Source organism: Colletotrichum orchidophilum (genome assembly GCF_001831195.1).
Source record: "Colletotrichum orchidophilum strain IMI 309357 chromosome Unknown Scaffold_42.1, whole genome shotgun sequence".
In the NCBI taxonomy this organism is placed as follows: Eukaryota; Fungi; Ascomycota; class Sordariomycetes; order Glomerellales; family Glomerellaceae; genus Colletotrichum; species Colletotrichum orchidophilum.
This window is the reverse complement of record NW_019172998.1, coordinates 1-27,120: the sequence shown is the minus strand read 5'-3', so window position 1 is coordinate 27,120 and position 27,120 is coordinate 1. Positions and strand designations below refer to the sequence as shown.

General features: G+C 53.7%; 5 protein-coding genes across 5 annotated transcripts; 2 read left to right on the top strand and 3 right to left on the bottom strand.

Annotated features, from left to right (window-relative positions):
* Window positions 1-60: 60 nt before the first annotated feature.
* Window positions 61-3,457, top strand: CORC01_05854 (uncharacterized protein; the record flags this gene model as incomplete). The annotated part of the gene is made up of 4 exons (XM_022617496.1): window positions 61-510; window positions 572-1,093; window positions 1,133-3,135; window positions 3,211-3,457. 4 exons carry the CDS (start codon window positions 61-63, stop codon window positions 3,455-3,457), a joined length of 3,222 nt encoding a protein of 1,073 aa, XP_022475914.1.
* Window positions 3,458-4,320: 863 nt separating this feature from the next.
* CORC01_05853 (hsp70-like protein) lies at window positions 4,321-6,971 on the bottom strand (the record flags this gene model as incomplete). The annotated part of the gene is made up of 5 exons (XM_022617495.1): window positions 4,321-4,608; window positions 4,664-6,608; window positions 6,685-6,716; window positions 6,811-6,872; window positions 6,959-6,971. 5 exons carry the CDS (start codon window positions 6,969-6,971, stop codon window positions 4,321-4,323), a joined length of 2,340 nt encoding a protein of 779 aa, XP_022475913.1.
* Window positions 6,972-8,984: 2,013 nt separating this feature from the next.
* CORC01_05852 (class VII chitin synthase) lies at window positions 8,985-11,536 on the bottom strand (the record flags this gene model as incomplete). The annotated part of the gene is made up of 3 exons (XM_022617494.1): window positions 8,985-11,211; window positions 11,275-11,441; window positions 11,495-11,536. 3 exons carry the CDS (start codon window positions 11,534-11,536, stop codon window positions 8,985-8,987), a joined length of 2,436 nt encoding a protein of 811 aa, XP_022475912.1.
* Window positions 11,537-16,512: 4,976 nt separating this feature from the next.
* On the bottom strand, window positions 16,513-20,521 carry CORC01_05851 (MIF4G domain-containing protein; the record flags this gene model as incomplete). The annotated part of the gene is made up of 7 exons (XM_022617493.1): window positions 16,513-17,025; window positions 17,084-17,389; window positions 17,449-17,736; window positions 17,787-18,233; window positions 18,288-20,335; window positions 20,403-20,447; window positions 20,503-20,521. The coding sequence occupies 7 exons, from the start codon at window positions 20,519-20,521 to the stop codon at window positions 16,513-16,515; spliced, it is 3,666 nt and encodes a 1,221-aa protein (XP_022475911.1).
* Window positions 20,522-23,519: 2,998 nt separating this feature from the next.
* On the top strand, window positions 23,520-26,305 carry CORC01_05850 (uncharacterized protein; the record flags this gene model as incomplete). The annotated part of the gene is made up of 2 exons (XM_022617492.1): window positions 23,520-25,317; window positions 25,389-26,305. The coding sequence occupies 2 exons, from the start codon at window positions 23,520-23,522 to the stop codon at window positions 26,303-26,305; spliced, it is 2,715 nt and encodes a 904-aa protein (XP_022475910.1).
* Window positions 26,306-27,120: the final 815 nt, after the last annotated feature.

The window sequence follows — 27,120 nt, the reverse complement described above, 5'->3', positions numbered from 1 at the left end:
AGTCCTCCGATAGAGACATTCCAAGTCCTATTAACGACTCCGACGTCGAATACTTCCAAGATGCCTCCCAAGAAGAAGGGCAACAAGGCTCGCGCCAACGACGACTGGGAGAATGAGCTCGGCGAGAGTATCGCTCCTGCCGCCGCCGCCCCCGAGGCTGATGCCGAAAAGCCAGCCGAGGGCGAGGAGGAAGAGGCCGTCAGTGGCCTCATGGCCACTCTGCGCAAGAATAGAGAGAAGAGAAAGAAGAAGGGCATCGAGGAACCCGTCGCCGAGCCCGAGCAGGAGGCCGCACCTTCACCCAGTCTTGCCGAGAAGGCTCCTCAAGAAGCGACCATGGACGACGAGTTCGCTTTGCCAGAGAAGAAGGGCAAGGGTGGTAAGGGAAAGCAGGCCGCTGCCGCTGCCCCAGCTGGCGATAACGATGACGACAACTCCGGCCGAGTTCTCACCAAGGCCGAGAAGGAGAAGTTGAAGAAGGAGAGGGAGAAGCAGCGCAAGAAGGAGAATGTGAGTTCACAATGGTTTGTTCTACCCATATGAACCCTCTAACCATGTCCGAAATGCATAGGCCGCCAAGAAGAAGCCTGCTACCAAGGCAGAGCCCGCCAAGGCAGCTCCCGAGAAGAGCGACTCCCCCACACCGGCCGCCGCCGCTGTCGCTCCTCCCCCGGCCGAAGAGAAGGGTGGCAAGAAGAAGAAGATCCCCGCCGCTCTGGCCGCTCTCCAGAAGCAGCAAGAAGAGCTCCGTCGCAAACAAGAAGAGGACGCTCGCTTCGCAGAAGATGAGAAGAAGAGGATCGAGGAGGAGGAGCGAGCCGCGGAAGAAGAGAACAAGCGCAGAGAGGAGGCCAAGGCGCTCAAGAAGCAAAAGGAAAAGGAGAAGATTGAGCAGCTCAAGAAGGAGGGCAAGTTCATGACCAAGGCGCAGAAGGAGGAGAAGGCCCGCAACGAGCGGAAGCTCCAGCAAATGCTTGCTGCCGGCATCAAGGTTGGGCCGGCCGAGGAGGGCGAGAAGAAGAAGGTCGTTTACGACAACAAGAAGAAGGGTGGCCGCAAGGCTCAAGACAAGGCAAGTTTCAAACACGCGGTGGTTCCCGCGAATCTCTGTCGCTAACTTACTGCTCCACAGATTGACGAAGAGAAGGCCCTTGCTGAGGCTGCAGAGCGCGCCAAAAAGGAAGCTGAACGACTCATCAAGCAGGCCGAGCAGAAGGCCGCCAAAGAAAAGGCCGAGGCAGAGGCTGCCGCTGCCGCCAAAAAGCAGGCGGCGGAAAGCGATTTGGAGGAGGACTGGGAAGCCGCTGCCGCCTCCGACGAAGATGACGTCAAGGACAGCTGGGATGCTGACAGTGACGAAGAGGCAGAGAAGAAGAAGGCCGCTAACGGCAAGGCCGACAAGAAGGATGAGGATGAGGATGAGGAAGAGGACGAGGATGAAGATGATGACTCCGACTCCGAATCTGAATCCGACTCAGAGGACGAGAAGGAAACGGCAGCCCGTCAAGCCGAACTTCAACGCAAGAGGGAGGCTGCGGAGCGCCGTGAGAAGGCTCACCAGGCGGCGTTGGCTGCCAGATCCAAGGACAACCTCCGATCTCCTATTTGCTGTATTCTGGGTCACGTCGATACCGGAAAAACGAAGCTTCTCGACAAGATTCGTCAGACCAACGTGCAGGAGGGCGAAGCCGGTGGTATCACTCAACAAATTGGTGCCACTTACTTCCCTGTTGAGGCCATTAAGCAGAAGACCGCCGTCGTCAACCCTGACGGCGCCTTCGAGTTTAAGGTTCCCGGTCTGTTGGTCATCGATACCCCTGGTCACGAGTCCTTCTCCAACCTGCGCTCTCGTGGTTCATCTCTCTGCAACATCGCCATTCTCGTCGTCGATATCATGCACGGTCTCGAGCCCCAGACTCTGGAGTCCATGAGGATGCTCCGTGAGAGAAAGACTCCTTTCGTCGTTGCCCTCAACAAGATTGATCGTCTATACGGCTGGAAGAAGGTTGACAACAACGGCTTCCAGGAGAGTCTGGCGTTGCAGCCCAAGGGTGTCCAGAATGAGTTCAAGAACCGCCTGGAAAAGACCAAGGTCGCCTTTGCCGAGCAGGGTTTCAACGCTGAGCTCTTCTACGAGAACAAGTCCATGGCCAAGAACGTGTCTCTCATTCCCACTTCCGCCCACACCGGAGAGGGTATTCCCGATATGCTGAAGCTCATTGTTCAGCTCACCCAGGAGCGCATGGTCGGAGCCTTGATGTACCTTTCCGAGGTCCAGGCTACTGTCCTCGAGGTCAAGGCCATCGAAGGTTTCGGCATGACTGTTGACGTTGTTCTGTCTAACGGTATCCTGCGCGAGGGTGACAGGATAGTGTTGTGCGGTGTGGAAGGTGCCATCACCACAAACATTCGTGCGTTGTTGACACCGGCACCGCTGCGGGAGCTGCGTCTCAAGTCCGCTTATGTGCACAACAAGGAGGTCAAGGCCGCTCTCGGTGTCAAGATCAGTGCCCCTGGTCTCGAGGGTGCCATTGCCGGTTCTCGCATGATGGTGGTCGGCCCCGACGACGACGAGGACGACATCATTGACGAGGTCGAGGCCGATCTGGCAACTCTCTTTAGCCGTGTCGAGAAGACTGGTCGTGGTGTCAGCGTTCAGGCGTCCACTCTCGGTTCCCTCGAGGCCCTGCTGGATTTCCTCAAGGACTGCAAGATTCCCGTCGCCAACGTCGGTATCGGCCCGGTGTACAAGCGTGATGTCATGCAGGCCGGTATCATGTTGGAGAAGGCGTCCGACTACGCCGTCATGCTCTGCTTCGATGTCAAGGTCGACAAGGAAGCACAGCAGTACGCCGACGATGTCGGCGTCAAGGTCTTCACTGCGGACATCATCTACCACTTATTTGATGCCTTCAACAAGCACATGGCGGATCTGCTGGAGAAGAAGAAGGAAGAGTCCAAGATGTTGGCCGTGTTCCCCTGCGTGCTCAACACGGTCGCTGTCTTCAACAAGACTGGTCCCATCGTCGTCGGTGTTGACGTTGTTGACGGTCAGCTCAAGATCAACACGCCGATTGCAGCTGTCAAGACCAACGCCGTCACCGGTGTCAAGGAAATCGTCAACCTGGGTAGAGTGTAAGTCCATGTCTCATCGACCCGGCAAAAGAGACTATGAGAAGAATATGAAGCTAACATTTACAACCCTCCTAGTACCTCCATCGAGCGTGACCACAAGCAGATTCCAGTCTGCAAAAAGGGACAGCCCTCTGTCGCCGTCAAGATTGAAATGGGCGGCCACCAGCCGACGTACGGCCGCCAGCTCGAGGAGTCGGACGTGCTGTACAGTCTCATCTCGCGTGCCAGCATCAACACCCTCAAGGAGTTTTACCGCAAGGACGTGTCCAACGACGAGTGGCAGCTCATCATCAAGCTCAAGCCCCTCTTTGATATCCACTAATTGCGCTGAATCAGCCCTTCCCGCCTCCCCAACATGTTCGTCGAGGTGGTGTAGAGTTTCTATCTTGTTGAAGTACATGATGGAGAGGTTGGAGAGACGAAGTATGGAAAGGACGGATGGGTAGGGAAAGGGCATATCTGGCGGCTGGTAGCATGGAGGGATGGAAATGATGGACGACGTGCGAAAAAAAAAAAAAGTAACGTGGGTTTTTGTGTATGAGGAGGTGGTTTACCCCCCGTCCCCCCGGCAACGAAAAGAATCTTCGGCATTATTCTATTTCTATCTGTCCAAAAGCACATGCTTCATGGTTATTCTCAAAGGAAAAGATTTCGCAAGCTGTGTTCAAAGAGATTAAAGAGTTATTTTACCGAGGTTCATAACATGTTTCCCCGTGCCTTGTTCCTAAACCCCTGCTGCTTCATATGTTTTGATGTGTGCCGTTTCTTTTGTGGTTTGCCTTGATTGGACCCATGACAGCCAAACAAAGAGGACAACGGCTTCAAGACGGATCAAAGGTGAGCGAGTGTATATAGGTTTGTGTACGATGATAATTGCTATGATGGTTGCCGCCGCATACAGCACGGCATGCCTCTAGTCACGATAAGTTCGGGTGATGATCTTTCGAGGAACAATGAAGTGATTCTTCATGCTTCACATGATACAGAAAGAGATGGATTGCATTGGATAGTGTCAAATTTCATGTCATTTCTCTCATTCCATGATAACCGTCGAAGCTGCTCTAGCCTAATAACCCTTTGCCAACCCGAAAGAAACCATAGCTAGGGTCTATTCTATCATCTTCGTTGCTTCTCGCTTTTTGTTCTTGGTCTTTCCAGTTTCAGACTGGTCAGGTCTACGGGATCCTATTTCGTGCCCTCGGCCTCCGCGTCGGCCTTTACGCCGTCGGCATCGGTCATCTCCTCATCCTTAGGAGCCGGAGGAGCCTTCTCAGCTTCGGCAGCTTTGCGAGCCTCCTCCTCGGCGCGCTTGGCAGCTTTCTCCGCCTCCACTCTCTCCTGAACGATACGGCGCTCCTCCTCGACCTTCTCAAAGTGGCGCTGGACGATAGGTCCGGCCATGGCGCGGATCTCATCAATCTTGGCAACGTAGACAGCCTTGGTGGCGTCCTCGCCCTCATCGTAAAGCCAGTCCTGCAATAGGCTTAGCAGCTGCTTTCAGACCGCATGCACATGAGGGGTATCTTACCTCGGTCGCCTCGAGCTTCTCCTTGATCTTGGTCTTCTCCTCGTCGCTGGCGAACTCGGAATACTGGTCGTCGAGCTTGTTGCGAAGGTCGTAGATAAAGGTCTCGAGCTCGTTCTTCTTCTCCTCGGTATCGGCGACAAGCTTGTCCTCCATAACCATGGCAGATTCCTTCTCCAAGAGAGCGGTTCTTGCTGAGTCGGATAGGGAAGCTGTGCCACTGACAATGGGAAGATCGCCCTTGCGGACTTGCTTCTTGACCTTGCGAGTCTTCTTAGGAGCGTCCTCCTTGTTGTCAGTCTCCATGGCCTTTTGAGGTAAAAGTATTGTCAGCTTTGAGATCTCTTCATCCTCGACGAACGCGGAAGATTGGGGCGCAAAAGAACGCAACTCCGTGTTGATAGCGTAGCGCCGTCGCTTGAGCGGCGACTCCAAGCTATCAATCACGTTGGCAGACGACAAAACTTCGGGACGAGACGCCGCAACACTCACATCAGGGTCCTTCTTCTCGCCATCCTTGTCTTCTTCCTTGACCTCCTCTTCAACCTCCTGGTCCTCGACGTAGTAGCCGCTCTCGACGTTGAGAACGCCGTGGATGTTAACGCGAGCCTTCAGCTTGCAGATCATGAAGTCATCCTTGCCATCGGCCTTAACACCCTTGACAGAGAAGCGACCAATCCACGGGTTAATCTTTCCGGGGAGATCTTGAGGCTTAGCGTAGCGGGCCTCAAGGTCAAAGGGCTGCTTGCGGTAGAAGGTAAGAATCTTGGTGGACGGCAGAACATTACCGCGGTTGAAGACAGTCAGGCTGGTGTCCTCGTCGGGAATATCGGGAGCCTTCTCCCAGGCGAATTCGATGGGGTAGCTCATGATGTCCTGGACAGTAAAGTCGCGAACACGGAAGACGGGGGACAGAATGGCGCAGCTGAAGGCAGCGCCACGGGCAACGGCCTCGTCCTGGTTCAGGGTGAAAGACAGGGTCTTTCCGAAGAAAGACTGGATGCGCTCCTTGAGGGCGGGAACACGGCTACCACCACCAATGACCTCAATAACATCGATGTCATCCTTGGTCACCTTGGCCTCGGCAAGAGCCTGCTCGAGAGGGACGTGGACACGCTGCAGCAAGGGCTCGACGAGGGCCTCGAACTCCTGGCGTGTGATCATGGCAGAAACATCGACGTCGTTCATGATGGACTCGATGTTGACAGGGGCCTGCTGGTTGGCGGACAAAATCTTCTTGCACTTTTCGGCGGCAGCGATGGTGCGGGCCATAGCGCGGCCATTGGAGTGGATGTCAATCTTGTACTTGCCGTTGAACTCCTTGCCCAAGTGCTCGACGAGGGCTTTGTCAAAGTCACGACCACCAAAGTGACGGTCGAAGGCGGTACCCTTGACGGCCAGCTCGCCCTTCTTGAACTCAACAACAGAGCAGGTGTAGTTGCTGTGACCGATGTCGATAAAGGCAACACGGCGGGGTTTCTCCTCGGGGGCGGGGAGATCGAGTTTGGTGATACCCCAGCCGAGAGCGGCAGCAGTAGTGTCGTTCATGAGGCGGAGGAGCTTCAGGCCAGCGATCTCGGCGGCATCGATGATGGCGCGGCGCTGGATGTCGGTGAACCAAGCGGGAACACTCATAACCAAGTCGGAGACAGGAAGCTTCAGCTCAGCCTGTGTTGTTTGCTTAATCTTGCTGAGGTACATGGAGATCAGCTGGGTGTTGGAGAACTTCTCCTTCTTGCCAAGGTACGAAACCTCGACACCGACTTGGCCGTTCACATCGACGAGGGGAGCGGTAATGTACTGCTGCTCGAGCTGAGCATCGGGGTCGGTGAAGGTGCGGCCGGCCAGACGCTTGATGGAACCGACGGTGTTCTTGAGGTTGGAGATTTCTTGCGTCTTGGCGCTCTCGCCGAGGTATCGCGACTTGGGACCGAATCCAACGACAGACCTATGGATAATAGTTAGTTTGACTGCATTACCTCTCGATGCACTTTGGATGACCGAAAGTCTTGGATTAAACGTACGGCGTGGCGCGGTTGGAGACCTCGTTGGAAATCTAGATTCGACCGTTAGTAGTCATTGTTCTATCGCAAAATCTCTGCTTGATTTTTTTTTTTTGGCGGGGGAGGGGCAGAGGTCGGGGTACGCACCACATCGACACCGCGATTTCTGGCGACGGCGATGACCGTCTTGAGGGTTCCGAAATCGACACCTGCAGCGAAGAGCCCAGCGGTCAGCAACGGTTTGGCGAGACGACAGATGGAAAGGCGGTCAGAAAAAAGAGAGGCGCAAACATACCGACGACACTCATGTTGGGTGGTAGTGCTCTTTCTGTGAGGATATTGTAAACAAGGATATTCTGGCGGACTTTCTGATGGCAGCGGGGTTGCGCTCACAACAACGCTCTGAGAGGAAGAAAGAAAAGTGATGGACTTCGAGTCTTGATCGAGTGATGGCTGATTATCCGACTTGCGGGAATGGTATTTGCAAGCGGTCGAGTCGAAAAGTCGTCTCGTCGAAAAGGTTGGGGGTAGGAAAATGTCGAGTACAGACAAGTGCAAGGTTTAAGAGTTTGTCAATATGCAAGAGAACCTGAAGGTGGGATGTGCGGGAGTGTGGAAAAAAGTTGCAGTGCGCTCGCTCTAGCGTCACCAAGTCTGGCCCGGCTGTCCACCAAGTACCTGAGGTAAGGTAGGCCAGGTATGTAAAGTGTGGACTGTGGATGAGGTGGGCAGTACAGGGAAGACAGGGGAGGTCCAGGTAGTGGTAAGGTACGTGGCCACACCGGGATTACTTTGGATTATTGCTGACGGGAGGAGGGCGGTCAGGTACCTTTCGCTTGGGCACGGTACCTTATACTGAGGTGGTTTGGGTCGTGTGCTGTCGGCTTGGGTACCTACAACAAGGCATCGACGTTTAGCGTGTGACACTCTGTAACTGGAGTGTCTTCTACCTTGGCGGAAGTATCCTTTGCTGGAAGGGCGGATTGCTGTGACAGTGCGCTCTGGGAAGGTCAGGTACCTCAGAAAGGCGACGACGGGTGACTTGGAGATGGATGGACCGGTGGAATTCTGACGATGTCAGGGCGCTGAAATAGTAGTGGAGGCCGAATGGGAAAGAAGATTCTCCCTCGTTCTCTGTCATTCCTAATTGCCTGCCCCCCTCCTGCTTGGATCACCGTGCGTCCATTTGTCGCCGTCCGTCTAAGGTAGCTTCTGCCCCTCCACGCTCCTCCACCCCGCCACCCCTCACCAGACGGTCGTCCCTCACTCCAACTGGCTGCCGCGGAAGTGAGGCAATGTGGGCAACGAAGAACAACATCCACGTGTAAGGCAAGGCTGGCAAGTAGACTTGTTTGCCGTTGGTATCTATACGTACATCAGCCATGCCTTACCATAGTGTACCAATCCATCGTTCGTCATTCAAGAATGACAACAAGCCCTGTTCAACGACCCCACATCCCCAGTACTTGCTCATCTGTATTATTTGGTCTAAACATTGAGCGACGACCGCATTGCTTCAATTCTGACCCGTCTCACCTTGAACATAACTAGTCACGGTGCTTACTATTGTCAGGCTTTTCCCGTGAGACTGTTTTATAATAAGGCATCTATACAACCAGAAACCAACAGGCTTTCAGTGGTTGTTGCCAATTAAGGTACATTGAGGTACGATACCTATCATTCCGAGTCCACTGCACTTATCTAATCTTATCTTGGCGATACCCCTCAATTGGGTATCCATGCCGCGATAATTACCAAATGCATCTCGTCCCTCGGCGCTTTACATCCAAGTCTAGGATACCAATTACCTCACGGCATCCAGCAGTCTGCAAACCGCGTCGCTCGACCAAAATTGTTTGCTAATGCCATGGAACCGAATGCCGTTTCACCGAGAGTTCAGGTACTAACGGCCACATGTTGGATGGACAGGATACAAATTTCCCGCTATATCCAATACATCGTGAGCTTCAACACTCGATGTCATCAATTTGCAAGGCTAAGATTGCCTCAAAATGCATTGCATTAGGTAACTATTGCTAATAGCTTTCTGACCAAATGCGATTTCTCTCCATTGTCCGCCGTAGTAGGCGTTGTACAGCCAGCTTTTGCACTATCAACCTCTTGGCAGAAACGTTCAGGTTTACAAAAGAAATGGGAAAAAACTAAAGGTAAGGAGAGGGAAGGAAAAGAAAAGAAACTAGTGTTACCGGCGCGTCCTGATCTTCTCTTACTTGATCTTTGTAAGCCCTTCCACGCCATAATATGCACATGTATCCAATCTATCGCACAATGTCGTTGTTTTCTATGCACTTCGGCATCTTCTACGGCCTTCTCTTGGGCGAGTGGTCGCGGCTGTCCTTGCCGCCGCTTGAGCTTTCGCCCTCAGACTGGACATCTTCGAGTGGGATAGTGCGAACCAAACTGGCTCGCGCAAGCGGGCTGCGCCCGCCTCTGGCCGAATGCGCTGCGCTCATACCTTGCCTTGGCAAACCTTCTCCAGACTGTGGTCGTCCGGAGAAGCTGTTATCAACAGCGCCCATCCGGACGTTGTCGGTGTACTCCTGGCCTTTATCCATCGGATCGGGGGCATCTTGGTATCCTCCCCGCTTCATCTCCGCGTCGGTATATTCGTGTACCTGACCAGTGGCTGTAGTCTGAGCTCCAAAACGCTTAGAGTTGGACAAAAACTGGTTAAACTGGCTCTGTTGTGCAAGCTCGTACTTCTTGCGATCCTCTTCACCCATGATGCTCTCGACACGCCGAGGCATGTAGACTGAGTTGCCAGCAGTCTGCGACGACACCATACTATCAAATGAGTCGCGTGACTGCAATGCCCATGCCGGACCAAAACCACTAGGACCGGATCGGTTGACAGTGACTTGAGAGTCGTCGGCGTTGACATAGAATCCGGCAGCTGATTTCTTCCTCGCAGCGAAGCGTCCCTCGATTTGCGACGGTGGCTGGACAACACTGTGCTTGCGACCCATAGGGCCCATGTTGCCTTTGCCGCCGGCGATGCTCTCCTTTCTGGCCTCGGCGGCGGGAATGAATGATTCGGGCACAATATTGAGCTCATCTCCAGCTTCCTTGGCTTGCTCGATGGCTTCCTGGGCGGTGGTATCGGTGTCGGCAGTAGCGGCATCAGCTCTCGGGCCTCCCCACGTTCTCTGTCCAGCCGTGAAGATACCATAAACCATGTAAAACCAGTTGAAGAAGGGGTTCAGGACGAACATGATCGGGTACAACCAAATCTTGAACCGACGAAGCTTAGCGCCGAAATACAACATCATGAGCCAGTTGAGCCCAAGCGAAATGGCAATGAAGCCGACTGGCAAGTTATCAACCTTTTTAGAAGTGGTGATGATGGCGAGTACCATGATGAAAAACAAGAGAGCCGTGGTTCGAATGGTGTTTTGCATGAATCGAACGAGAACCAGCAGAGGGTAGCGCTTCCAGAGACGCCAATCAGTAAGCATGCAGACTTCGTTGGAGAGGAAACCAAGGAACCATCGTCTACGCTGCTTAATGAGTGATCTGTATGTCTGAACAGCCTCGGTCTTGCAGAAGGCGGAGGTACACATCTGGATCTGGTAACGCTTCTTGGCTCCGATCATGAACAAATGCGTAAGCCAGCGGTCCTCACCCAGATGACACTTGGCGAAGTCGAAAAGATCCTCGCACTGCTCTGCTTTGTCGGCAAAGTAGTATTTGGCCATGCGGCGGAAAGCAGAGAATCGAAGCATCGTCAAAGCACCGGGAAGACAAGTGACGGCGCCACACCCCGACTCGACAGTTCGCTCGAAAAGTTGGCCGTGGATATACTCCATGTCTTGGATCAGTGTGATCAAGCTATGCTTCTTAGTCGTAGACGTGATGACACCGGTCATGGCCAACATATCTCGGGGGTTGCCAGGACTCATTTCCATGTCAAAGACGAAGTTCTGTAAGCAGGTGGGATCCAGGATACAATCGGAGTCGATGAAAAGGATGAAGAGGTTGTCGTTTCTCTTCAGGTAATGCTCGTAAACCTTGTCGATGAGCTTGAAGGTAGCCTTCTGGCAATGGCGCTTTCCACCGTGGGGGAATCGGGAGACGGTAATGCGGGCAGACTTGTATGAGACATCGATGCTCTTGGGGTATGTCTCCAAGGTCAGTGGGACGCCCAACTTCTCGAGGGTGTTCAAGTAGAGTTCGTCTTCCTGGTCACCGTCGAACGAGAGGAAGACATGAATGCATGAGGGCGGGTAGTCGCAATCGACGACGGAGTTGATGGCAACAACAAGAACGTCTGGGTCCTCTTTGTAGACGGGCATGACAATGACGACTTTCGGTGCCGAGACTTCGTCCAGGACCTGCTTGATTCTCTTCTTTCTTCCGAGCTGGTTGGTAACCAGCTGATAGACGCAGAAAAGCCATGGAATGGTCAGAAGACCGGCAAAACTCCAGAAAGCGAACCACTGAAGCACATCGACCATGTTCGTTGGCCAGTACTTGACGACAGCAGCAGGCAATGGCAACGTGACTATCATGATCGGGAGGAAGATTGCTCTAGTAATGGCCATGAGTCCAACCATCTTCCATGTGAGAAATTTGTGTGACTCTTCCACTTACCTGAAACAAGTGAACAAGACGCCAACAATGACTGCTAATACTCGGATGGACCAATGCTCAGCCTTGACGAAGACTTTCCAGAGACAGTATAGAAATGCCGCAATCCACAGAAACCATTCGAGGATGGCTGCCAACATGACTAACCCAACAATCGCAGTGTAAACAATCTGGACATGTCAGCTAATGAGAAGATGGGTATGGCAGCGGCGTAGGAACTCACATCTTTGGGGGCCCAGTAATCGTCGTCCCCGGGCTCCGCCATCTTGACAAGATAACTGTAGTTGTCCATCGGGTCCAAAGTTTGCGCGGTGAATCGACGATACAAGAGCGGTGCGGACAAACGTAGGAGGGCAAGAAGCCGACCGGAACCCGCTACCTCAGCTCGGATGAAGAATCTCACGTCGCGGTGAGGGAGCCGGGATCGTGCAGATTAAGCGTGTTGTCGTCGGGTAGTTGCAACCGGTTGTTCGGCGCGTCCTATGTTTTACACTCGTTTTCTTGAGCCCAGTCGGACGGGTGTGTCGGGCTGGAGTCAAGACTCAGGTTGTGCCGTGCCAACGGAAGCAAGTAATCCGAACAAAGTGGTCGGTAACGGCGGAAGGCGAGCTCTGGTCGTCTTGCCGTGAAAATGGGCAAAGCTGCCTTTTTCTTCGAGTGAGGTCAGCTTGGGGCCATACCCAATGGGCCGGATGAGGAAACGACTCACCTCCCAGTAGTGAGTGACCCGCCCGTTCAGGTTCGCCACTCCAGCAAGAAAAGGTTCGTTGCGACACTCAAAGTCAGACACGCTCTTATGAGGTCAACGAGTGCATCATAAGCGGGGATCAGCAACAAAGGACAAAGGAGGATCGCGGAGCCACGGAAACTAAAAGAGACGCTGAGGGAGAAATTCAGATGACGGGAGATGTTGGCCGGCTCCTGCTCGTCTTAAGAAGCTTGGGGCGTAGTAAGGAGCGAGACGGAAAAGGAAAGGATACCAAAGACGAGGGAGGCGCGAACGGGGTTCGAGGCTCGATAGAACCGCGCCCGTCTAGGATCGATCCGGCACCTCACAGACTGAAGGGGGGATGGGGGTGTTCTGGATGGTCCAAGTTGATTAGGTGGGCAAAGAAGCTGATTAGGTATCCAGTCCAAGAGGATCAAGCAAACAAGCAAGCAAGCAGCTCTCAGGGATCACCGACCTGCACGGGTCACTTAAGCCGGTTGATGGATGGGCGCCAATGTCAAGCCAGAGGAGGGATCATTTGGCACAGATAGCCCACCCGATTGCACACGGGGTCCGACTCTTGGCATTGCGACCGGCCGGTTCGAGATGCAAATTTTACGCCTCTCGACACCTAGTGGACGCGTTTCTACAGTTTCCTGGACGTCCCCGGCTTCTGGTACGTGGCAACAATGACGAATCGGGCTGCCGTCGTGGCAATAGCCTCATCCAGAAATGCTGTATAGGTTTGCCGGGTGAGATAATCAGTATGGCATGTGGTGCGATATGCCTCGTGTCTTCGACTTTCCAACGCAGGCGGGTTCTCGACGCAATGCTCATCACGCAAGACTAGGTTGGGGGAATTGCCCGTCCCCATGGTCTCGTTTAGAAGCGCGATCGTTGCTGGAGAATGTTGTGTTTCCGATGGTAACGGCGAATACGTCGGCCGAGGCACTCGTTGCTGGGAACAACTCTGATCAAGATCAAGAGACGGACGTGACCATCATCTGTGGAATGCACAATGCACAGCCCAGCCGAGCCCGTGAGAATTGTTCTATACCCCTTCTAGGATCTGGGCCTACCTGTGTGCCTGTCTAAACGGCCCAGACCCTCCTGGGGTAAGGTAGCTTTCCCAATTTTCTAGTGTCCGCGCATTGAAGTGCAGAGAGATGCAGAATGCGACGTGCGTGGCAGGTTAACCAAGCAAGAACAAGTACGTGAAGTTGCATCTACCTTACCTACAAGGTGAAGCAAGGGTGTCTTGTCTTAGCTAAGCACATCAAGATGGGCAAGCCGCAAATCAGGCAAGGGTCAGGGATCAGACGAGCCGACAGGTGGGTCAACAGCACAGCCAGGAGTTCGGGCGGTAGGGGCCGCTGTATCAGAGAACTTCTGGTGCCCTGTACCTACCTAAGGTACCTTAGGCTATACGGAGTACGGATACGGCCACCTTATTCGACCGCCATGGCATTACCTAGGGTGAAATGCAAAGCATCGCAAAATGAAATAAGGTGAAGTGTCTCTTTTTGACTTTGGGGTGGAATGTTCTGTTCTCACAGTTGGTAGTTCACAGGCCGCAAACCGTCCGCTTGTTCCTGCGCGCGGTTGCCGTAGAACCAGCTCGGTTGATCTTTGCCATTGCGTCACCTCCTCAGACCGAACAACGACAACTACCTTGCCTCACTTCATGGAGGCAGCCTCGCTGAGCTTGGAGCACAACGAGAACCGAGCGAGGCAGCGAAGCAAGCTTCAGGTCGGTATCCTGGGGCCGGAAAACCCTTGCTGTCAAACGCTGAGAGGATGATCCATGCCCGCTGGGTTGACTGACGAGGAAGAAAACATTCGTGATTCGGATCTGGGGCATCCATTGCACTTTGAAGGACATTTGAAAATAAAATATGATTGTCCACCTTGCCCTGCGCTCCATCGAACCTACTACAGTCTTAAGTAAGGCAAGTCATTTCAAGGTACCTCACCTTACCACCTACCTTACACTACCTTAAAGGTCGGGTACCTTAAGCACCATGAACCTTGTCCGAGACGCTAAGACGATTCGGTCCAGGGGCAGCCAATCTTGCCGGCGAAGATCCCAGCTGATGTGGGGAATTCCTTCCCAAAACATCCATCGCGCTTGTCTTATTTCACCTCTCGACAGTCGAGATGGCAAAAACGAAATTCTCCGATGCGGCGATGCCCATGCAACCATGAATGACCCCGTCTACACTGAGTTCGGGCCATATCCAACTGGACGACTTCTGCCGCATTCGAAATGCTACAGAGTCCAGACAACCGTCTTCCAAATCATCCACTCCAACTCCGGCTTCATCGCAAGGCCAACCTCGAGCTTACTATCTTGAACCAAAGCACATGTCTGCTGCAATACACCACCCAACCTCTCCCGTCCTTGCATTCGCTTCGCATCCTTCTTTACTGATCCTTCTTCCACGTCCGCCTGTCCCACGTAGGCTCAGCGTTGCCATGGTTCGGTGCTGAGCATCTACCATACGGATTCGGTCCCAAAACGTCCGTGGACGTCCGAGCAACACAGGGATCAGTCGGAATGTGGTATTTCAGGACATGCTGGGACAACGCCGCCATACGCCCACGCGTGCCTCATTCACCCCCCACCCCTCTTCTAGACCACCAGTGGCACCCCTCCCGCTCTCACTCATCTTCGAGTCGCTCTCACATAAGATGGCATCATATAGGTGACTGAAAGTTGCTTGCGGCTTCGATTTGCCACGCGATCGCTCCCCGCCGCCGCCAACTCGAGTTTCAATTTGTGTGGCTAGTAATCTCTTTAACCACCTCACGTCTGAGAGCAACATGTTGTCGCCTTCGGTCAACTTTTCAGCACATCTACTCGGCCCTGGCTTGCAGTCTGTCGGTCAAGCCCGCTAAATACACCATGCTTGCACATATCAGGAACGTCCTTCTCCGTTTGCGATATCCAGGTTGAGGTAGGCGTCGCGGGAAGCTCGACATCGGACGAATGAAGCAAGCTTGTGCGCAAAAAAGGTCAAAGTCCGGCCCAACAAAGTCACTGAGCCATGTCAAAACTGTCGCCATCGGCCCCAACACGAGCACAGAGGGTCCTGTTCGTCTTTTGCTCTTGCCTGCCTTAGGCTGGAGGATACACCTTAGGCCTGCATGAACCTCGGAGCACACCTTCGCCTCACTTGTAGCCCATTTTACGACCACCGGATGTAGGTACTCAAACGTCCGCTCGCGGTTGCGGTCGCGATACAGCTCTGTAGCAACAGCTGCGCGGCAACAATGGCAGCGTCAAATGCACAGCAGGCTGTTGTCGGGACGTTTACTATAGTAAAAGAAAAACAACATTATGAGCACCGAGACCGGCTGGCTAGCATCGTTTTCCAAAATACGATGCAACGTCAGCCTTTTTCTCCCAAGATGAAACGAACGATGGCACCCTTTCCAAGAAATGATACTCCGTACAGCTTGTGCCAGCTGAAACATGTGCACTTCGTATTTCCTCTTGTCCATGGCTATTGCTTGCCAAGAGGCACCATCGAGGTACATCACACCTAGCACCGTCAACGACCCTGACCTATCTGCCACGACGCTCTGCTCCACTTTAGTCCAAGCCTCCAACCAGCGTCTTCAAAATTCTTGTGTGCGAATCCATCTGCGAATCCTGTACGAATACAAGATCAGGCCATCAGCCACTTGGCTGCGATGACGAAGCCAAATAACGACGTTCTCCTTTTTCCCGCTCGTCGTGCCGCCAACACTGCCGCCGTCAGCGAAGCAGTCGGCCAAGGCTCACACGTAAGATGTGTTTACTATCAACATTTCATGTTACGGGCTGCAATAGAAGTTGACGAATTGAGCTACCTCAGTCTGCGTATGCATCTGTTACCTTTCTCGATTTTGGACATCTACTTATTTCTATCAAAAAGAACGTTGGAATTCTCCTCTCTAAAGAAAAGGGGGCAGTTATCTCTTGTTTACTTGACCAGAGCGATGGCTACAGATCTTAAGAGGCACTTTACCATATGCTTAGCTGGTGGGATAAAGACTCGCTTTGCTCTATCCATTCCACCAGGTATTTCTCTCTTATCCTTCGTCATCACCCTCGCGCACGAACTACGATCCAGTTGGTAACTGGCCGTCGCTACAACACATGCCTCCTTATCCATACGACCCCGGCAGGTCAACCGCTGTCGATCGCTGTTTGGATTATTTACTTGCCAGTCTGTCGCAGATCTCGGCCAGACCATGAAGTTTTGTCAGTCTGGAAAGCCAAGCGGGGAGGCGTCTCCAGTAAGCTTCATTGACTGTGGGATGCACGACTGCGTTGGGTCTGCCTTGCATGGATTTTCTGCCTCAGTAAGCCTCATGAGCCGTCCTCCGCTTGGGAAGTTTTTTGGCAGCTGCGGCACCCTCCAGCGAGTTGTGTCTGTGGTGTCTGGAAGACTACAATGATGTGTTTCCTCAGAACCTAGTTCCGTATGATGGTGCGTTCTTCACGTCCTGTAGTGGAAGTGAGGTTTCCCCTTTGTCAGCAAACTCTACTGGCACTTGCGAACTCGGCGAGGCTGTTCCTTCCAAGGCCCCGATCTGGGCGTAGAACGCATGGCTGGCGTGCAACGCTTGTGAACAACGCCGTGATGATGTGTTGAAGTATTCTCCAACTGCTCCACATCGTTGCCAGCTTCCACGTCCCAGTCGGAGCGAGGGGTAGGCGCCCGCGCAAAGCGATTTCCACGCTTGGTTGATGCTTCGTACCAATCAACGTCACTTAGCTGAAGCTTGCGAACCCGTTGTCCGCCACGGTCTTTTCCGCGGTCTGCTCGGTTGTGGTGGTAGGAAGTCGGCTTCTCGTGGCCTGCTTTGGTGTTGTGAATATTTGGGTTTGCTTTCAGTGGTTTCGGGCAATCGTTACCATCCTGATCCTCGCTCTCGCGGAGATCGTAATTTAAGACAAGGTTCTTGATGCGTTGCTGCTCTTCTCTTTCGGCTTGTTGCTGAGTCTTCATGGCCACGGCAAACGTTGAGTCAGAGGGAAGTTCCACAGTTCGTGTCTGCCAGACCTGTCAGTAAGTCTACTACTTGCTCTAAATTCACCAGAACTTCACGAACCTGTTGACGGTTGCCCTTCTTCGTCAAGAGCGAAAAGGCCATTGTGCTGCTGGGGGCGAGGACACCAGTTTCTCCAGAGTCAGGTGCTGTTGCAGACTCCTTACTTTTGCCTCGGACGGGTAGCGGCACGTCGAACAAGGGCTTGCGCTCGAATTTGCGGGATTCCAAACTCTCAGCCATCATCTTGGCATACTCACGTTCAAACTCGGCCTCGGCTTCCGGATCAACTTGCTCTTGCTGACGAGTGACCACAATAGCTTCGTCCTCGCTGTCGGAATCCGCATGCGACATATCGGCGTCGTTGTCCTGCTCACATGGCTGATCAGTAACAGCTTGGGCCAGTGCGACTTATGCAGTTCTCCTACCTCGACGCCTTCTTCGTCAGAATCGGACTCTTCCTCGTCAGCTTCGGGCTCGGGCAAGTGTTCATCTCCGTCCTCATCGTCTGAAGATGACCCAATGGATGCATCATCAGCCTCTAGCGTCTTATCGGCCCCTGAAACCTTTTGATCTTGGGCTATGGCAAGTTGGAATGCCTTTGAAGCCTCTTCCAGATTAGTTGCCAGCTTCCACTGCGGTCGTGTAAGAGCGAATGTGTCTTGAACAATGAACTCGATATCCATGGGTAACGATTGCTTGGTGTAGATGTAGTACTGTCATGCGTTAGCTGGAGCGCATCAACATCGAGTCCATTGGCACATACCTGAAAGAAAGACAAGAAATAGTCTAACTTCTTGCCAGCCGCACCCTTGGCAAAGTACATGCCGCAAGTCTCCAAGATAGTCGCAATCAAACGAATGCGGAAGAAGTCGTCGGGCAAATCAAAATGGTTCAGTCTACCGGGAATGGGAGGACCACCATGGCCAAATGTCATGATCTTGTACATGGTGTCGAAAACGACTGGATGCTCAACCATTCGATAGTTATAGAGCTCACCAATGTACTTGACCTCAGAAATCCGTCGCTGATAGAACTTGAAGTCATTCTGCTCCAGCCCGAAGCAGATCGACTCCATCACGGTGTCAATAACCCTGACTACGAAAGCTGGGTGGTACCGGTAGATTGCGCTGAGGAGAATTGCAAGAAGGTGAATATTGCCGTACTTGACTTTGCCTGGTTTGGAGAAAACCTTCTCGAGTATGCCGACAACCTTTTCGCGTGATTAACCTCTGACGACGCGGTAAAAACAAACACCTCGACTTACCTCAGCCTCCTCCCAGTGAAGTCTGCGAATCTGCTTCAAGACCTTACTGTAATTACGCTTAGTCATATCCATGTAGATCAACTTGCGAATGAAGAGTTCCATAGGAGTGCGCTCCTTTTGCTGAATAGCTGGCCGGTCAGGAGGGTCAACATAGTAGACAGCATTCTCAATGAGCATACGCTCGGCTTGGCCAATGTGCTGAACAGACTTTTTGCGTTGCAATGTCTCCAGAAAGGTTGCCATGCGCGGTGAGGTCTCGGGGTTCCGCAGAAGGTAACGTCCACAGTTCTCTAGGAGATTGCAGATGATCTCAATATTCATCCTCGAGAAGTCGTCGAGGCTGACCTTGAGACAATGAAAGACAACGTGCTCCGGGACGATGCCAAATTTGGTCAGTTCAGCGAGATAACGGATGTTGCTCAAGCGAACTTGGCCGAGGAAGTCTTTATCCTTCCGTCTCTGTAGACTGCGGAACTCGGCATCAAGATAATCGACAAGACCTTTGGGGATATCCGGCATGTATCTGCCCAAAGTAGCAGCAAGCCTCGCCCAAGATGGCAAAAGATCGCCGCGGCCTTTGGGGACTTCAGTCAAAGCCTTGATCAGTCTGTTGCGCGAGGCCTTCGAGTTGAGATAGCAGAAGTCGATAGCAGCTTGGTCAATAACGTCCTTGTTGGTGAGATCTGGCAAGCGAGCCAACACTGCATCCACCTGAGCGCCAATAGTTTTGTTGGCTATGGAGGTGGATTGATCTTCGGCTGCGTCCGGGACTTTGGGCGGTTCAGGTGCATCGGTGGCTTCTACTTTCTTGCCCACTTGCTCCTCATTATCGGGTTTCTTCTTCTTGCCGTCGTCCAAGAGAATTCCCGGAACTTTGCCCTTCAGGTCGACGAGGTTTTCGTAGAAGCGTCGCTCATCCTCATCTTCCCAAATCCCAGCACCGTCTCCAAGGCCTCGAAGATAGTCGCCGGCCTTGACTAGACCAATCGAGCCGTTGGTGTTTGCCAGCGAGTCATCACTCTCCTTGAGATCAGGCATGTCAGCGCCAATGGCGTCAGCAATTGCCTGAGCATTCGCTACCAACCGCTCTTGAGCCTTCATTTGCTTTTCAAAGTTGGCCTGTCGATCTTCAAAAACTTCGCCTGACTTGACATAGGCCTCAGCATTGCGTCGAGCTTGAGAATGGATCGATTTCTGGTCTCGGACGACATGGCTCTTGACATCCTCAAAGTACTTTTTGAGGATCGTCTTGAACTTTTCCTGAAGCTCAGGAGGCGTGAAAGGATGATCTTCGGTGTCAACAACTTGGTCTTCGCCGCCACTCTCCCCATGCCCAATTCCATTGGCAGCCTTGGTTGCGCCGTCCTCCTCGACTGTCTTTCGTCCCTCAGCTGAAGCAGACTTGACGCCCATGATATCCCAGCTGAAAGCCTTTACGAAGATGACGAGTAGAGGCAAGTTTACGTGCTCACGGTCGTGGCCTAACAAATCCTTCAGCACCTCGAGGGGAAAGGGTTCGGTAGCGCCGCTCCTGTTTGCCTGCGCTCTAGGCTTCAGCTCAGCAACCTTGCCGGTGGCGCCCTTGGTAGCATCGTCTGGACGTGTAACGTCATCGAGGGTTCGCAGAACATCAACCAGCCAAAGCTCGGTGACGATGCGCAGGAGCACGCGCTGGCGCGTCAAGCGCTCTTTCTCCTCCTTCTCGCGAACCTCGGGTGCCAATGACTTGAGCAAGCTCTTGTCAGGCGTTGCCATTCCCTTCCCAAGCAGCCATCCTAGATATTCGGTGAACTCGCTGGGGCCAAAGCGCTGGTGCAGGGCGCTGACGATTTCGACACCGGCTTCGATCTCGCCGGGGGACTTGAGTCTGCAAAGACCTTCGAAACAGGCAGAGACAATTTCGGAGAGGTACTTGTGCAAGCTGAGGGTGCGAATCTCTTGGAGGAAGGTGTTTAGTGTCGCGGCTGATACGGCGGTTCGTAGGCGCTTGATAAAGGCGGTATTCTTCTTGAGGGAGGAATCCAGAGATTTACTGACAGCGAACAGATCTGTGTAGGAGGAGCAAGTCAGAGGAGGGGTGTTGGGTAGGGTGGGGTCTGAACCCGATGTACGAACCTTGCTCGCCGTCCCAAGCGCGGGTGTTCAAGGAGCGCAATTCACCTGAGTGATTGTTAGCGGAGTGTCGAGTAGTAGAAGAGAAAGCGGCGGAACTGACGCTTCCTAGCACGATCCATGGCGGATCGTGAGAATCGAGTGTTGTATGTGCAAGAGTTGAAAGCGGACGGGTGCTACATAGGGCAGGATGGCACTGATGATGTCGGGAGCTGATGCTATGGGATCGAGTGTTGTAAACGAATGTGACTCTGCGCGTCAACATGGGCCGGCATCGGTAAGATTGTTCGCAGCGGCAGGCCTTGCCTGGAAGGACAAGTGGTCGTGTCGGTTCGGGTTTGTGTGTCTGATGTTGTTGGCGATTGTGTTGGCGCTGCTGAGAGAATTCTGAACCAGACGTGAAGGTGAGGAGCCGTCGGGTTTGTCTGTCGCTGCTGGATCTGCACAAAGTCGGGGCAGCGACGGCGGCGGCTGTCTAGGGGGTTTTGGTAGCGACCTTGGAGATCCAGGAAGGCAGTGGAGTGGGAGCCTTCCAGGTTTGCAAGGCTAGCTTAGGTGCCTTGTCAGTGAGAGTTTCGGAGGTGGGAACCTTCTCAGCGCATAGTTACTGCCGTGGGTAGCCTATAGCTTAGGTAGGTAGGTACTCAAGTTAGGATTTGATTTGCCGCCTCGGGTACCTCATTTCACGGTCATCTTAGCGGTCCGGGCGGCGAGCGTCATGACCCAGCGCTCCGGGTACCTTTATCGCCCGCTGGGCACTTCCAAGTTCCCACATCCACCAGAACCCGGATGAGCGTCGGAAGGATTTACATTGATGCGAAAGTGGAAGATGGCATATGGAATCAAGTCTTCAGGATATGAAATGGCATCTGTCTTCACGGGGTTCCCTCTCACTCAGCCGCATAACAAGTTTTCATGTTGATTTATCATTAATTTACTCAAGTATCTGAAGACTCCAAGTTTTGGAGATGTCTAAGGCTCAACTCAGCTCGTCTTGTCCAACCATAAGATCTAAATTGCCAAATTGTGCCCATCTTTCGTATATTCGTGGCGGAAGCCCTTATGGACATGCTTGCTTCCACCAGCGCGAGAAGTCTTTCATTCGAGGAAAGGTGAAGCAAGATTCGAGCGCGGATTCAGAGCCGACATAGGGATTCCTAAGGCAGTTTCCACGGACCGCCATGCGAATTGGCAAATGGCGGGCACGCCTCGATCAAGTATGCAAATCTGGCGATCCGACTGCCAATCCAACTGCCAACCGATCAGCCACAACATCACGCATCTGGCTTGTGACTAAATCTCTACGCAATGCGAAATCACAACTCTGAAGGTGTAGCTGGCCCAGACACCTGCCCTCACTCAAGGCTGTTTCACATTGAGTTAGAATTTTGTCTGTCGGATGAGAGGTCACGCCGCAATGGATGAAAAAAGACCAGTCATTGCAACATTTGCAAGCATTGAAGGTCTGACAAGCCACGATTTTGCCCGGGTCTTTTGTCGCCATATCCACGCGCGAGACTACTCGTGAGCCACGACATGAGTCTTACAGGCAACACGAGAGAAATCTCCGCAAACCGTGGTGATGGGTTCCAAGTCGTGCGACGTGCTACGCCAATGACCCCAGGATGACGGGGTCAAAAGCCCTGACTCAACGGCATGTAGACGAATGCTAGGTCTGCCAAACATTGCGCAGAAAAGCCATCGGCGGCATACGTATCTGACAACCAATCACTATCTTCCGACATGCACAAGCACAATAATCGCTCGGTGGAAAATCAGACATGATGATGTGTGGCCTGTAGAACGAAGCCTCGAGCTCCAAATCGCGCCGAAACCGTCCCGTCAGCACCGGTCGTGGACAAGGTTCTCGGTTCTCGGTTCTCTTCTTTTCCCAGAACCTCCCCGTTCCGGGCCCCTTCCACGGGCCATTCCCGGGCCCAGGGGTTTGGACCGGGAATCCATTTGAACCAGCCGACCAATCCGGGGCCTTTAAAGGCCCAGCCGATAGAAACGGGGGGGAAAGTCGAATTAAGCATCTCCGCTGAGATGTACCTCGTCCGTTGCTTTGTGCCCTTATCGCCCCAATAGCATCCGTCCGACCGCCGATGTCAAACTGCCCGAGAGAAGAATGACGCCAACTGATAAGAATCCCGCTCCAGCGTGCCAGTGCACACCCTTCCTCCGCGGAACTCTTCGACACTAGAGTCCACTCCCTCCTAGCTGAAAAGTTGCATCTCCTCGCCTCACGCCGTCCCCTACCCGTCCGTCTCCCGAGGCGCTGAAAAGAAATGGCCTCTTGCCTGGGGCTGACATGGGAAAGAGCTGCCATTTGTTCTGTTCCTCGAGTGCCGTCGAATAACGTGAGTTGCGACTTGCCTGGTTTGGACTCTTTAGGTCTTTCTTATTCGTCGGCGGGTCGTCTTCCCACTTACACGATACTTTCACCAAGGCCAACCAGGGCACTCAAGCTCAAGTATCTGGTCAGGATGGAATATGGCACGGCATGTTCTGTGCAAGGTCGGGGGACTCTTTCTACATACCGTACGACCGTCAGGGCACTTTCTCGTAGAGACGATCCTGCTCACCCACAGGGTTGCTAATGTAATGGGCTCCTATCTTAGCGTCACCTCCGTCTGATGATGTGATGTTGTATTTCCCATCCCAATCCTAGGGCCTGATAATTTTTGGCTTTGCCATACCATACCATGCCATGCAGCAATCCCCCATCTCCCCATCGCTCGTCCCTTGTCGTGCGTCCGGCCCGCCCACACCACAGACACCAAACTCCGGCCCCAGGAAATCCAATTCTCACCTCCACTAACCCAACCCACTCAGCATTGTTTCTTATTTCATCCTTGCCCGGCGTTCGTAAATTCCCTCTTTCCTCTATAATCTGTGGCTGTCTATTCTGCAACATAAGCGATTCTGCGTCGTGCCTTGTTTTCTCATTGAAATACTTCATTAACGCTCGCCTGGCGCCTAAGCAGTTTCATGGTTGGCTTGTGATTGCCATTCACGACTGAGACAACTGTTACCCCGGACACCAATCTTCCTCAATTTCATCTATCTACTCTTCCTCATCAAGCTCGTCATACCAAGGAAACCCGGCGTTTATTAATCATGGATACTCTCCCCATTCCTGGACCAATTCCCTCCCGGGAAGCACACGCAAAAAAAGACCTAAACTTCCCTCCGAGTCCAGCAACGACAGTCAGGGAAGGTTTGTCTTATAGCATCGACGGCGGGTCAGATTGTTCATTATCAGGATCCTTGCTAAACGAGGTCATTGTCGAGGGGCCCCGCACATATCCCCTTCCTCCCAAGTCCAGAGTCAACAAGGTCCTCACGGAAGACCTGAAGACACCCGACAGCCATGTCACCCGAGATCCCCGACTAATACGCCTGACGGGACTTCACCCCTTCAACGTCGAGGCCCCCCTGAGCGAACTGTACGACGAAGGCTTCATCACTACCAAAGACCTCCATTATGTACGCAACCACGGCCCTGTACCAAAAGTCGAGGACGAAGACATGTTTGATTGGGAGTTCACCGTCGAGGGCTTGGTCGAGAACCCCATCAAAATGACGCTTAGAGACCTCATCTCAGACTACGAGCAGATCACCTACCCCGTCACCCTCGTATGTGCTGGTAACCGCCGGAAAGAACAAAACATGGTCAGAAAGTCCAAGGGCTTCTCATGGGGCGCCGCCGGCCTGTCCACAGCCATCTGGACCGGCGTCTCGATCGGCGACCTCCTCGCCAAGGCGATGCCCAAGAGGGGTGCCAAGTATGTCTGCTTCGAGGGCGCCGACAAGCTACCCAACGGATACTATGGAACGAGCATCAAGCTCAACTGGTGCATGGACCCAAACCGCGGAGTGACCGTATGCTACCGCATGAACGGCGAGCTGCTCCATCCCGACCACGGAAAGCCCGTACGCATCATCATCCCCGGGCAGATCGGCGGCAGAAGCGTGAAATGGCTCAAGAAGATTATCGTGACCAAGGAACCGAGCGACAACTGGTACCACATTTACGACAACCGCGTGCTCCCCACCATGGTTTCCCCGGACGCCAGCGCCGATCTCCCCGAAGTCTGGAAAGATGAACGATACGCCATTTACGACCTCAACACAAATAGTGCCACCTGCTACCCCGCGCACGATGAGGACCTCCCGTTAGCCAACGGACCAGAGTCCTACAATGTCCGCGGGTACGCGTACAGCGGTGGCGGCAGACGCATCACCAGAGTGGAAATAACACTGGACCGCGGCAAGACGTGGGCTCTCGCCAACGTCAACTACCCCGAAGACACGTACCGTCTCGCTCCCGAGGGCGAGACCCTCTACGGCGGCCGCGTGGACATGGACTGGAGGGAGACCTGCTTCTGCTGGTGCTTCTGGGACCTGGACATCCCTGTCGCCACGCTCGCGGACGCGGCAGACATCATGGTCCGCGCCATGGACGAGGGCATGATGGTGCAACCGAGAGACATGTACTGGAGTGTCTTGGGCATGATGAACAACCCGTGGTTCAGGGTCGTTATCCACAGGGAAGGGCACAGCCTGCGCTTCGAACACCCCACGCAACCAGCGCTGATGCCGGGCGGGTGGATGGACCGGGTAAAGAAGGCCGGAGGAAACTTGGCCAACGGATTCTGGGGCGAGAAGATCGAGGGTGAGACCGAGAGCGCCGCCGAGCTGGAGCCGGTCAAGGAAATCTGCATGACCAAGGTCACCATCAACCGGAACATCTCTATTGACGAGCTTCGCCAGCACGAAGGCGAGGAGGAGCCTTGGTTTGTCGTTAACGGCGAGGTGTACGACGGCACGCCGTTCCTCGAAGGCCACCCGGGAGGTGCAGCATCCATCTTCGGAGCCGCTGCGCAGGACGTGTCGGAAGAGTTCCTAACCATCCGTGAGTTCGCAGCCATACCCACCCCCCTCCCCCAATATACTGGTTTCAATGCTTCTAACACCTATCTCTAGACAGCGAAAACGCCAAGGCCATGATGCCTCAATACCATATCGGCACCCTCGACGAGGCAGGTCAGAAGATCCTGAGCGCAGGCGACGTCGTAGGAGCAGAGGACTCCAAAACCTCCCGCGCCGTCTTCCTGCAATCAAAGACCTGGACCAAGGGCATCCTCTCCGAAAAGACCAAGATCTCATCCGATACCAAAATCTTCACCTTTTCCCTCGAACACGCAGACCAAACCGTCGGCCTGCCCGTCGGCCAACACCTCATGATGCGCCTCCGCGACCCCGTCACCCGCGAGGCCATCATCCGCGCCTACACGCCCATGTCCGAGGGCACCGACAAGGGCAAGCTCCATGTCCTCGTGAAAATCTACTACGACGCGCCCGGGCGCCCGGGCGGCAAGATGACGCAGGCCCTCGACGCCATCCCCGTCGGCCACTTTGTCGACTTCAAAGGCCCCATTGGCAAATTCGAATACCTCGGCAACGGCCTCTGCTCCATCTCGGGAAAGCACCGCACCATACGACGATTCGTCATGATCTGCGCGGGCTCCGGCATAACACCCATCTTCCAGGTCCTCCGCGCCGTCCTCCAAGACGCCGCGGACCCGACGACGTGCCTCGTCCTCGACGGCAACCGCGTCGAGGAGGACATTCTCTGCCGCACGGAGCTCGACGCCCTGGCTGCCGCCGCCGGCCCGGATAGGTGCCGCCTGATGTACTCGCTGACTAAACCCGGGCCATCGTGGACGGGCTTGACGGGTCGCATGGACGGCTCCTTTTTCGAGAGGGAGGTGGGCAGGTGCCGGGGCGACGCTGGTGGCGACGAGCTCGTTCTCGTCTGCGGGCCGGAGCCGTTGGAGAAGGGCGTGCGCACCAGCCTTGCTGGCCTCGGCTGGAAGGAAGACGACTTGTTGTTCTTCTAGGCCAGTATCTTGGGAAAAAAAAAAGTACATTTTCAATGAAGCGTCTGTAATGCTTCGTCAAACGGCATCCAAGGGCGTCGTCGAACGGCGTTAAACCCCGTCCCGCCGCCGGGCTTACGGAACTCGGAATTCGGCACGGCCAGTCCAGGGGTCAGCAGACAGAGCCGCCACCGCACCGGACCGTCGTCGGGTTGGGTGTGAGTGGGGTTAGATTTAACGACAGCAGCGTTAACGAGAAAGAGAGTGCACAAAAGCGAGCATCTCCGGAAAGGAATCGATAATCAGTCTTCCAATCCTCTTCGTCGGCGAAGGTGATAGGATGGAAGTTGGACACTGGCCTCCAAGGTTTATGACATTGCTTATCAGCGGGTCCTTTGCTTCAACGGCGTATTTGGACATCTCCGCGGGGGGAGACTACACCAACTTCACTTGCATTTACACGCGCGACATGGGGGTGGGTGGATACCCAGCGGATGGACGTAACCTGGAATAGACCATGACCATATTTCAGCGATACATTTTATTGAACTCGTCAGATCATCAGAGTGCTTGACGCTGTTTCTCGTTATGATATAGGTGTATGATGTCGTTGCATTTGCCTTTGCAAGTCACACACCATGTTACTAAGCCACACAAACCACCTCATATGTAAAGGTGTCCGACTACACATGGGCCTAGGCCATGTCGTATATTGGTCGTCTAAGCCAACTCTGCTTCTACAATTTGGACAATCTTATTCGTCATTTCAGACGTCGTGAACTCCCGTTAAAAATATGTATAGACATTTCTTTCGTGACTTTCGTTATTCCCCCCCC